This window comes from Phalacrocorax carbo, chromosome 11, assembly GCF_963921805.1.
Source record: "Phalacrocorax carbo chromosome 11, bPhaCar2.1, whole genome shotgun sequence".
Taxonomy (NCBI): Eukaryota; Metazoa; Chordata; class Aves; order Suliformes; family Phalacrocoracidae; genus Phalacrocorax; species Phalacrocorax carbo.
The window spans coordinates 14,729,542-14,741,959 of NC_087523.1; the positions used below are offsets into that span (position 1 = coordinate 14,729,542).

General features: G+C 39.2%; 1 protein-coding gene across 1 annotated transcript; it reads left to right on the forward strand.

Moving 5' to 3' along the window:
• The first annotated feature begins 1,926 nt into the window (after nucleotides 1-1,926).
• On the forward strand, nucleotides 1,927-12,124 carry FMR1NB (FMR1 neighbor). Its single transcript, XM_064463581.1, has 5 exons — nucleotides 1,927-1,996; nucleotides 4,085-4,198; nucleotides 5,700-5,837; nucleotides 8,561-8,657; nucleotides 11,918-12,124. Exons 1-5 carry the CDS (start codon nucleotides 1,927-1,929, stop codon nucleotides 12,018-12,020), a joined length of 522 nt encoding a protein of 173 aa, XP_064319651.1. The 3' UTR covers nucleotides 12,021-12,124.
• The last annotated feature ends 294 nt before the right edge of the window (nucleotides 12,125-12,418 follow it).

Consider the following 12,418-nt stretch of genomic DNA (forward strand, 5'->3'; position numbering starts at 1 on the left):
GTGACTGGTCTGTGTATAGAATAAAACAGTGAAATCGAAGATACTGTATTTTGTTGCTTATATTAGCAAGCTAATGCTGCATCCAGATTAGTTTAAAAAGAGTCACCCTTTAAACTCATTCAATTAACTGAAATTTAAAAAATCCACAGCATTTGCAAGATACATTTGCAATAACTTTTGTCAAGATCATGTATCTGTTCACATGGCTGTTGTAGCACACTCTTTTCTAAAACAAACTGCTCTAGGCAGCTCAGCTGTTTGGAGAACTGCTGTGTTTACTTAGGTTTCTGTATTTTTTTAAAAAAACTGTTCCTAGTCTATTCAAAGAGCTTTTCCTTAATAAAAGGAATGGTAATGTCTAAGAAAGGTCTGTGTCAGACTGAGCTTTTGCTTCAAGTGTGCAGATACTTTGGTGAAACTACGAGATGATCCTGTTACCCAATTAATTCACGTTTACTGAATTGCTGGGAAGCTCTAACCTAAGCACTCTGACCAGACTTTGTCTGTTCTGAGAGGAGTGTATTTTGATGTCCTATTATCTGGTCTGTTTCTGTGGTACACACTGAAGTGGGACCGGTAAGAGCATAAACTTGGTTCTAACTTGGTGAATTAGAAGACTAAGAGGCTCTGTAACAGTCTCTGGGCAGGCTGATTTTTCTTCAAACTGTGGGTGCAGCTTTTTTCTGGGCTCCCTGTTGATGCATTTGTCACATCTGTGCTGTTCATTCTGAGCTGCTCCGTAGTAACAGGGAGCCCATTGTGATGAGCTTTGATTCCATGTCATCGTGTGTAACAAGTCTGTAGTTGCTGTACTCTGGATAGCTGTAGTCTTCCTGTTCCAACAGTAGCAGAGAAGACAGCAAAAGTATGTAATGGGGAAAACTGGAATTGTCTCTCCATCTCCTTTGTTTTCCTTCTCCCAGGAAGTGTTTTCCTCTTCCCAATTTTAATAGGTATATTGGAAAACATGATTCCTGTCCTCTTAAGAAATAATTTCACATTTAAGTACCAAAGCAAAGTTTCTCTGTGAGACAGAAAGTGTTTGTCTGTTACGCTACAGAACAGGTATGTTCTGATGCAGGAAAGCTTCCCTCCTTTAGCAGCAGGAGTGCAGAGAGAGCAGACCCTTCAAAGGCCAATACCTGTGTAAAATGCACTCTTTCTTTTCCCTGTATGGCACTTCAGAAAATGGGGGTCTCCTCCCTCACCAATACTAACAAAATAATCGCCAGGTTTAAGCTGTCTTAACAACTAAATATATGTGATGATAATTGAAAAAGACCTTTATAGGGTAACAACAGGAGCAGCAGGCAAAGGGAAATACAGCATGTGGCAAAGCAATCTTCAGGGGTTGGTTGGGGGTAAAAAACCCAGCTTAAACAGGCTGTTAAATTACTATGAATGACTTCTAGAAATCCCGAAGTGTTTTTATCCATAATACCATTTTGAACTACCTCTTTAAAAATGTTTTATCCAAAGCATCTTGTACACTTGACTTTGAAGAGACTGAAGGATTCAGTGAGCTATACTAGAATTCAATTGTAAGCTTCCAACAATTTTTAGTTCTTCAGTCCTGATACTGTTCATTAAACCCAGAATAAAATTTTTAGCTAAAAGTGATCTTTTTAAGGTGTCAGGTGTCCAGCTCTGGGGCACTTCAGAGAGATCATTTTTTTGCTAGTATCTGTTAGCAAGATGCCTCCCTTTAAGCTCTCTTTACATGAGTAATTTCTTCAAAATTACTTACTGAAAAGAAATAATAATTTACTGGGTTTGGCGTCCTCCTTACTGCAAAAAAAAAAGGCAGTCCTGCTTTGTGCAGCAGTCAGCTGTCATGTTTGTTCTAATCCATAAATATCAAGTTAAATCAATACATTTTTAATGCATAACCACCTACCTGTTACTACTGTTGGTTTTATTGTAGTAATGCTGCTAACTGGCACCCATCTAGCGTGGAGCTGTGTGGTACTGGTACTGCTCTGTAGCTTCAATTCCAGTGAGTATTGCAAGGGGAAAAGCACTTTCATAGAAGCAGCAAGTATTGTTACTAGCAAGAGGTTAAGTTTACAATTTTGTTGTCTTGGTAATAGTGGAAGAATACTGAAAAAAATTCTAAACATATTCTGGATGGGGTTGATCAGTGTTGACGCTTAAATACAGCAAAACATGGTTTGGTTTGGTTTGTTGGGGGTTGCTTTTCTTCTGGTTTTGTTTTTTTTTTTTTTGCCTGAACTACCATTCCCGTTTCCCTCTTTGAGCATTTGTATGAGAAGCACACGCTGCTTGTTTCATCCCTGGTAGCGTATCTTGCTTTTATTTTACCTTTGGTTAGATTCTTCTAATTTTTCCCCACTTTGACTTTTTTCCCCCAGTGTACAGTTAAAGGTGTTCTCACAGTCTGTTGATGTGATGTATTTGCTTACTACGGCAGGCGGCTCAGAATAGTTAGCAAAGATTTTTTGGCGGATAACTTGCACTTACACCAGAAGTCGCATTTGGTCACCTGACATGTCATGGATCAGCCCGCATGTTGAGCTTCATTTGATCCTGTATGCATTGAGAAAGCAGACTGCAGAGACTGCCCCTGCAGACCCTGGTGAAAGGGTGTCAGTGGCTGCAAGTGTCCCTGTAAAATGCTTCTGCGATACCTAGATGAGGACGGCATCTAGGTGGTCTGAAAACAAAAACAAAAACGAACAGAAACACTTTGCCAGGGGATGTGTGAGCTTTAATGTAGGTAGAAACGTGATTCATAAGTATGTGATGCAGCTTGTATTGGCAGTGCCTGTTACACCAATGTATATGGCTTCTCTCTCTTTACTCTCATATGAGAGTAAGGCATAGAAAAACCATGGTCATATTTTAAGATAATTCTTAACAAACTGATTGTTGGATACCTCGTCTCATGAACTTCCTGTGAAATCATTATAAAATCTTTCAAATTTTCTGTTCTTCTGTCTTGATTACTGGTGGGCAGCAGGACTATGACATACCTGTTAGTGAGAACTTTGTTGGTCACGTTTCTGTTATGCGTTAGTTTCAGAGTCTCTATTTTGACACATGTTCAATTCTCCCTGCTCTGCTTCTTTTCCCCAAGGGGGTTTTGTGTGGCACAGAAGAGGCAGGTTGTGCACCCAGACAAATAGAGAATTTATGGTCCTGACGCAGAAGAATCATCCAGAATACTGAAGTTGTTCAATACCTTAGTTTTTGGTTAGGCTGGGATCTCACTTCTGACACAAGGAACCATAAAACCGTGAAACGGTTTTCGATAAACTCCATCACTGAAAGCTATTAAAGTTGTGATGGTGTAAGTTTCTCATACGGAGAGAAAAAAGGCAAGCAAATAGGTATACTGGGGTGTTTTTTGTTTTTCCTCATTGTGCAGTGGTTGATTGGTTGATTGCCACTGGAGTCCCACTGTGGTTTGCACTTTTGGTTTAATGAAAGAAGAGATGTAGCAAGGCAGCAAGGTTTACTGATGCCATGTTTTTCAGAGCAGTGTAAATAAAAGGTGATCAAGAAGTCCCAGAGCCAAAAATCAGTAGGGTTTGGGAAAATACTCCAGTACCTCTATATTCAGGGATGTTTTTTCTACACAACTGCTGTAGGTCACTGTCTGAAACAAGATGTTGGGATAGATGCGGGTTTGGTTGTATCCGATACAGCTGCCTTTCACCACGTTTAGGTGTTTCAGTGGGCGTCTGAACTTTAGCTAAAACAAAGGCTGAAAGTTCTGCTTGCATACATAAGAGAAAAACACATCTATAGATACAACACAGAGTTTCCATGTAGCCCTAACAGTGGGGCTTTTTATCTTGACAATTTACACTTGAATGGATTCTTTAATTCAAATTTCACAGCTTTAGTTCTTTACTCATTGTGGTTCATGAAGCAATTTGAAGTAATATAAGTGAATACAAGAGAAATACATCTAAGCTTAACCTTGCTAGCCAACAGTAGTCACAATTCATAATGACTATAAATGCGTTCATAATGCAAGATAATCAGTATGAAAATGTCATTGCATTTAATTAATTATGGATATTTTGGTGGTAATGAGCTGATCACTATGAGCTTTCAGGTTCTGCACCACCACCTTGGCATATTTTACAAAAAAGGGAAGTGGCACCCAGGAAACTTAACACGAAACTGAAAGATGCATATGACCATGTCTTGGGCTTCTTCAAGCCAGTGAGTAAGTGTCCCTTTGTCACTGCAGCAGTGCTTTCCCTTTCCCTTTCTTCTGCCTCACTTCCAGCCCACCCTCCCACCCCTGCCTGTCAGGTTTTAGTGGATGCAAAACCCTCTGTCTGATTCTTTAAAACTCACTAGGTCTCTTCAAAATGGTGTGGTTAAATGCCCCTTTGGAACAATGATAAATGTGCTTCCACCATGTTGCTGCCCTCCTACGCAGCCCTTCATCGCTGGTGATTGTGCTGGAAATGCTGGACAGCTGGGCGTAGGACCCACCTTCCCTAGTTCTGTTGTATCTGATCCGCACTAGTTTTCTAGTCTTCCCATGTATGTGTAAAAAGAAAAAATGCAATTTGGCGCATCCTAAGTGAGAGAAGGATTTTGCGCCACAGTAGCGTCTCCCACTTCTACTGGCGAGGGAAGCTCCAGGGCCGTTAGCTTAGGCTGAACCTCTCACCTCTTGGACTGCTGAAGTTAACTGACAAAACTACATTATTTCAAAAAATTATTGGGAAGGAAATTGCAATGCTAACTTGCTAGTAAGATAATCTCTATGAATACGGAAGGGGCTTGGCAAGTACAAAAGCGGCAAGCCTGGTTCCATAATTGGATCCCAGACAAAGAGAAAGGAGAAGCAGAAATACCACTTTTCACTCAGTGTATTTCTGCAGTACCTTACTATCAGTGTACCTCGGCTGCTATTACTGCCGCCTAGCCCTGAGTAAACACAGTGGTCTCACGAAGGGCCTGATCCCCCATTTAATAAACTGAATTTGGCTACCACTAATGTCTCTGCTAAACATGAGGCTGACAGTGCAGCCAGTCTTGGGAGTGTTACTGGAACCAGACGATGCCTTGTAGCTGCTGTGAAAGTGTCACGTAAGGGATGCGATACCAAGTTTTACAGAAATTAAATAGAGACATACTATTTATAACTACCTTATACATTTAAGTCCGTCCCACAGAGGATGTCATGATTATCAATGAATCTGTTATTAAATAGCAAATTTTTAAAATTGCTTTAATATTTTGCTCAATAACTGGATTGGATATCTTGGGGGTTTGCTCCTGTCAGCTTGTAAAAACATGCAATTAGTGCCAAACAGAGATGGTTAATTGCCATATATTCTATGCTGGGCCCCTTAAAAAAAAAAAGTGTTAGATTTCTGTTTTTTTAATTAGAAAGGGTCCAGTCAGAAAATTTAGTCCATCTTCCCAATTTACAAACCTTAGTACAAAAAAGTGGAACAATGGTGTTTAGATTCACTTTTGTACAACTTTCTGAAACAAAGCAAATTACTTAAAATTCTCTGTTCGTTTTAGTAAAAAAGATTGATTAGTTTCTGAGAAAGAACATACGTCAAAGTCAATGATACTGTTTTCTGGCAGACTTACCCTATCAAAACATACTCGGGACATGAAGATGATAACTTCCCCCAAGTTGAGCATTGCTCCTAGAATAGAGATCTTATTTAATTTCTTTTTTTTGTTGTTTTTTAAAGCATGTCTTCACAAAGACGAACAAACCTTAATTCCTTGTCATGTAGGAGAGGGCCTTAACACAAGTGAATGCTTGGAAAATAAATGTTGCCCTTCTGAATCCAGCCATGAACTGAAATGTTACATGCCATTTAAAGACAGTAAGTATATTTCTGTAGATTACTGCCTCAGAGCCAAATGCTGCTCCTGGTCAGGCAACACGATTTTCATTTCTGTTTCTTCCTCTAGTTTTTCAGGTCACCACGCTCTTCAAAGTAAGTTTAAACTTCCATTTATTTCTGCATATATATTAATACAGGAAACAATTCCTTGACAAAGAATTGGCTGGATATCTCGCCAACCCCAGGAACAAGCAAAGAACAAGTAATACAATACAAATAAACATAGTCACATAAGTTAGTACAAAAAATGGAGTAAAGGCTTTATTTGTGGAAAGGGAGGTTTAATACTCTGTGAAAGTGCTATGAAGAAAAGGTGAAGAGACTGGATGTATTTCATCTGGTGAAGAGGGGGATGATTGGTTCTTTAATAGCTACTGAAGCCTATTTAGAAGGGCAATTACTAAGATGAGGGACCCACAAATTCTTCTTGGTAGAACCAGATGGTATAAGAAGTGGGAATTGCCACTAATGGATGCTTGGGAAATTTAGCTCTGACATTATGGGAAAAATTCATGAGGAAAGTAGCGCAACTGAAGTCATCAGAAAGGTGGTGGAAGTTTTCAAGACTTGGCTAGACAAAGACAACTTACTTGACCTCATGTTGTGGTAGCTTTGCTTCAGGAAGAAGCTTGGCCTACCTGATGTGCAGAATTCTCTTAGAACCAACATTTCTGTGGTTCTAGCTTTAACATATTTTATCTTCCTTTTCTTCTTTGAGCATGGACTTTGTGTGCGTGGGTTTTTTTCTCTCTCATATGAAAGAACACAGCAAACTATTTTTGTACATCCTACCTTTGCACATAACTCTGGTAATCTCTGCTTTACTGAAAGGGTTGAATCAAATCCTGACTTTAGTCATAACTTTTTTCCTGTTTGTACAGCTTTGTAGAACAGTTGTTGCTTTTCACGGTGAAGTTGCTTCAACAAACTGAAAAATGCAAAAATAGTTAGAGGTTCTTTATTAGACACAGAATTATGTGGTTTGGAAGGGACTTCTCAAGAACATACAGTCCAATCCTCCCTGCTCCAGCAGGGTCAGCTACAACAGGTTGGCCAGGCCTGGGTCCGGTCAAGTTTTGAGTACGTCCAAGCACAAAGACTCTGCAGCCTCTCTGGGCACCCTGTTCCTGTGTTCACTGTTCTAAACCTCACAGAGAGAGAGGGGAAAAAAAAAGCAAAACAAAAAAAAACACCCCACCAACCACAAATTATTATGTTCACGTGGAATTTTTCATCTTAAAATGCATCAAATTTAGTTCCTTTGCCACATGCCCTGACACTAGATACGTATCTCATGGTTTTCTGTCAAGACAATGTCAAGATATTAGGGTGATGTTTGGAGATTCATCATAGACTAAAACAGGAATAGAGCCAAATATTACCATGGTTTTTTTCTAACACAACATTTTTTGTTATATTGTTATATTGTATACCTTTTTTCACCAACAATTAAGCAGGAAGGGTTCTCAGACACAGGCAATCTTGCTGAACGTGGCAAGTTGGTAAAAAGGAGGCATAGTCTAGAACTTAATGGTTTAGGTCTTCCTGAAAAAATTCAGCATACTTCCATTGATTTCAGAGATACTATCCAATTTTCAGGAAGAGCTGAGTTAATACAGACATGAAACCCCAAGGGAATACGTGTTAGCTAACATGAATTTACTTTCTGCTTGTTTGTGTTTGCTCAGAAGCAAGCAAAGTCAGGATCAAAACTTGAAATTTTTCTTGTAGTTGAGCAGACCCACATTCCAGTGCTAGAGCAGCTGTAATTCCTACCAGCTAGAGAAGTTTTGAGAGAAGAAAGTACCGTTCAGTGTGAGGCCGTCAGAACCTGCTTGTTAATTAGGGCTGTACTGCAGAAAATAAAATGTTTTAATAATATTCATTCCCTACTTGGGCCTATATATTATGTATAAAAGACGCTTCACTATAGTGAGAAGAAAAGCTGTACAGTGAAAATTATAGCTCTTCTACTCATTTTTAGGACACACACTCAAGCAAATGTTAAAATTAAATATGCTTATTCAGCTGTGACTGCTTGATTCCTCATCCCAGTTAAGCTTTTATTGTTTGGACATAAATATCAAGGGCTGACTATTTTACAGAATTATTTGTTCATAGATTAATTAGCTACTTGAATGCTCCTGGATGTACAACATATGTCCAAAGAAAATACAAACACTTACTGCCCTGGGAGCACATGCTGTTTGCCTTGTAGCAATCTGTTGACAAAATAGAAGCACTCAGCAGATACTAGACTCAAGGCACTTTTGTTTCTGTAAGATGGTCACAGCCTGCATACTTGAATGGTCCTTATCTGGGAGTTCTGTCTTGAAATTCACTAGGAACAAAATGAAGCTTTAAGAAAATGATGCAAAAGTTATAAACAGAATTAGGTAATTAGGATTTATTTGCATGATTTTGTCTCCATTCTTAAAGCTTCTAAAGGATCTTATTTATTTATTTATTTTCCATTCCCTGGGCTCACTCAAACTGCAGTTGTTACTAAAACTAACTAAACACTTGGGCTATTCAAACTCAGGTCAAAATTAAGACTTTGCCTTTCTCATCTGAGCTCATTTCTAACACCTGTTTTCCATTGTGTTGCTGGCTGGGATACATACATGTCTGTCTTGGAGGCTGATTTCTGTATATATCTCAGAATAATTCATAACTAATGCAAACTTCTGCTGACTCTACAGATATACAACTGACATTTCGACTGCTTGTGCTTGTGGCAGGAGGATTTTTGATTTTGGGGTGTCTGCCGTTCTGTTGCTCTGCCTGTTTGCAGAGAAGGTAAGCATTAGAGCATGACCAGACAAAATCTATGATGTCCTGTTTCTAAACTTAGAATATATGGACAACTGATATCTCTGAAGTCAGTGAGGGGAAAACAGACTGGAAAAAAGGCAGGAAACTAATGTGCAAACATAAAAAAAAAAAAAAAAGAGTCGTCCTATTTTGAAGCTACATGAAACACAGTCAACTTGGCTTAAGGAAAAAAGTTTGTTAATGCCCCAGTATTCATTCTAAAGACCCGGTTATAAAGGACTTGCACTTAATCTTACTTCCCTTGCTTCGGAAGGTGCATGTAAGACATGAAGGCATGCTGCCTGCAGGTTAGACAAGAAGCCTATGTGTAAAGCCCTGAATGGAGCTTGAGCAGCGGTGCCTGAACTTGACTTCAGCTCTGCAGGAAGCAGTTCCTCTCCTGGGCTGATGTGCTGAGGTGTGGAAGACCAGGCTTTTGCTCCCTTGCCTCTCCAGTTATGTCCCCCCACTTTCTGTCCCTGCTCCCCGCCAAAGGCTAGTGTGTGTGTGTATTTATATATATATATATATGTATGTATGTTAAAGGAGCTTGGTTTCTGTCATTCTCTTTGGCAGGAAGGCAACACCAATAAACTGCCAGTTGTGAGCAAAAAGGGTGGCAAGTTTGACTTACAAGCAAATCAAATGAGCAGGCAGCAGGCGACACTGCATGCGACCCATCCTGTCCCCCCAGAATAGGTTTTTAGGACACAGTGTCCTGAATGCAAAGAAAACCCAGAACAGCAGAAAAAAGAAAAGGAAAGTTTTGAGGAAAAGTTAATTTCACTTTGTAGCATAAGTTTAAACAGAAATAAGTTGAGAAAGTTTCCTGCCGCTTGCCCTAGCTCCCAAAAAGCATGGGATGAAGGGAGACAAAAAGGGTACTTTTACTACTGCTTTCAAAGATACTTCTACAGAAGAGTAACGTTGGCTGCTGCACAGGAAATGACACGTGCAAGCAGGAATGAATTAACTGGAAAAAATAGGGAAAAAAAAATGAATGAGAGAAAGCAATTTGTAAAGAAGAACAAGCAGAAATGTGTCTCTGTGGGACAGACCAAGAGTTATGCAGTAAGACCCAGAAGGAAAGAACACAGTAGTAGCCCTGAATGGAGGAAGAGAGATGGGCTGGAACTGTCCTTGGGAGAAAAGCAAATTAATGATCTCTAATTATCTCTAATGCTTCTAATGTGCAGTGCTTTTTTTTTTGTTTGTTTAATGTATAGGGCACATTACAGCCTGTGAGTGTGTGAGTGCTATGCAAGCAGTTTAGTGTTTGATATTGTGAAGAGTTTTGGCACGTGTCTATGTTCTTACGATAATGGGAAAATCTAAGCTCCACAAGATCAAAATCATTAAGATGGAATGTGTTAACATAACTGTGTGTTATTTTTCTGAGGTGGTAGTTCATACTGGATGGCTAATGCTTGGTTAATATGACAAAATTGTCTTTTTTGTGAAGATATTCTTTTTTCCCTTAGTGTTAAACTTTTGCTTTACTAAGATTAGTAGTCTGTGTGGGATCATATACATGCACATACACATGCACACGGAGACTTGACTAACGTGGCTGCTTAGCAGATGGCTATTTGCTGTGGAGTTCCACATTTAGACAAAACCTGCTGTGCAAATCTTCACGTTACCTCTTACGCTGTGCTCAACAGCTGATGTTCAGCATACAGATAGCTGCACTGTCATCAGTGACTCTGAAAACAGGAGGCAAAGAATTAACATTAAATTATCATAAATTTTCTGGAAAATGAATTAATATGTGTTCATTTTGAGAGAATTCACATTAATGTTTCAATTATAATTTCTGTGTTTTTTCATAGCCAGTGAAACTAGGAATACTGCTGTTCTGCTCTGACTTGTTTCTTGCTTTGTTTTTTAATGCCGTGATTAACCAGATGCTAAATGGCTTTAATTTCCAACATCATATATTTGAGTTCTAGGAAAGGAGCAAACCTGTAACACTGCAACTTTGAGTTTTACCAGTTTTAGAGACATGGCTTTGAAAAGCATTCCTTTAATGAGCCTAAAACCTTCAAACCTTCTCTCTTTTCTTTTGAACGTTGTATGGTCATTGTTGAGAGGGCTCTACATACAATGCCAGAACTACAGAACTGGATGTGCACAAAAGTAAAAATTGTTCTCTAGAGTTATCAAAAAGTAAGAGGGCTTCTGCTGATGAAACCTGTGGTAATTGATTAGTTCCACTGTGGCTCTTCTAGAGCAAATTCCAAGGTTTCCCATAGGAGTCTGTATTTATATTAAAAAAAAAAAAAAAAAAAAAAAAAAAGGGAGACTAAACCTGGGCAACTATCCCTGAAAAGCTTTTGCAGGCACTTGTGCTGTGTAGCTGGGGGTGGCTGTTTGTCAAGAGATGCCCAGGACTAGGACAGCAGAGGTAATTCTGTAACGTGGCCAGGCTAAGAACGTGTAGAGCATGGAATTCCTGTAAAATTGATCGAGGGAGCTGAGTACTGCTCCCCTTGCCACGCTTGATCAGCGGACGTCCTGAGTCAGTGAGGCTCTGTTACTTCCACATCCCCACTGGAGAACTGTGCATTTGCCTCCTCCTAATGGTGTTTGTCATGCAGGAAGCAGAAGTGACATCTGCCCGTCCCCTGGTAATGGACAGTTTCTCTTGTGTGCTTTCAACATAATATCTCTTTTCTTGAGCTGCATTCTCTGACGTTTTTGCTATGTCCGTAATTGTGCTATCCTATCTTATTTCAGTTTTGTTAGCCTTCATTAACAACGATGTGCAATGATGGGTAGGTTAAGATGCTGAAGGGTAGGAAAATGCAGGTGCACTTGACTAGTGCTATGTATGAATAATACTGTGTAGATTTTTAAAATAGAGTAAGAATTAGAAAAGTCCTTATTTCCTTCTGCTGAATTCCTAGTACAGCTGTGGGAATCAGGCCATAGAATTTGTTGACTAGTTACTGGGAAAATTTCTGGTCATGGTTGCATTATATGAATCAGAAGGTGAGTTGAAATTCATGAAGAAAATATAAAGAGATAGGAAAAGCATTTCAGTAAGCTTTTCCCAGCCTTAATCTGTCTGTGTTCTACTGATGAAATCTTGTGATGGCCCCTGAAATCAACTATAGCTCTGTGTTTGTTAGGAGATTTTTTTTCATTGGAGCTAGGATTTAATGGCTAAAGTCTTGGTGATCTTCTCTAAATTCCTTCTTTAGAAGTCAACCAATTTCAGCTGTTGTTTTAATATGTTGCAGTGACTGTGTCAATCCTTTACGAAGGGCAAACAAAGAAGTAGAGCAAATTGTGCAGAACAAAAGAGCACATAGTGACGACGTTTATGGCCGTTTACTGGATTGACTTAAAGACTCTAAGGACCATAAGAACAAAAATAAAGGTAAACTAACCTTGGAGTATTCTTTTGTTCTTTCAGTTTAGGATTGTTGTATTAATTCTGTAAAGAATACTAAACAAATGCAGGACTAAATGCCTGTTGCTTCCCAGTCCAGTAGACTTTGTCAAAAGGGACTGTTTATCAGGGATGACTTCCAATTTCTGTTGTGGGAGAAGAAATGAGTCTGCAAGAACTTGATTAATGCTAAATGACAGCAGAGCAAGCCATGGACAATATTACAGTCCTAGGTTTAAGTCATCTGCTATTTCAGTGTTCTTTATCCCATGCACAAACTGTGTTGTCTGGGAAAGTGGAAAAGCAAAGTAAGGTTTTGCCACTTTCAGATGTGGATCCATTTACAGGC

Bases quoted from the DNA above. Each gene is read 5' to 3' on its own strand.
- FMR1NB (XM_064463581.1), top strand. From the start codon at position 1,927: ATGCTGCTAACTGGCACCCATCTAGCGTGGAGCTGTGTGGTACTGGTA. The intron at 1,997-4,084 runs GTGAGTATTGCA...ATGAGCTTTCAG, and splicing joins GCTCTGTAGCTTCAATTCCA to GTTCTGCACCACCACCTTGG. The intron at 8,658-11,917 runs GTAAGCATTAGA...AATATGTTGCAG, and splicing joins TCTGCCTGTTTGCAGAGAAG to TGACTGTGTCAATCCTTTAC.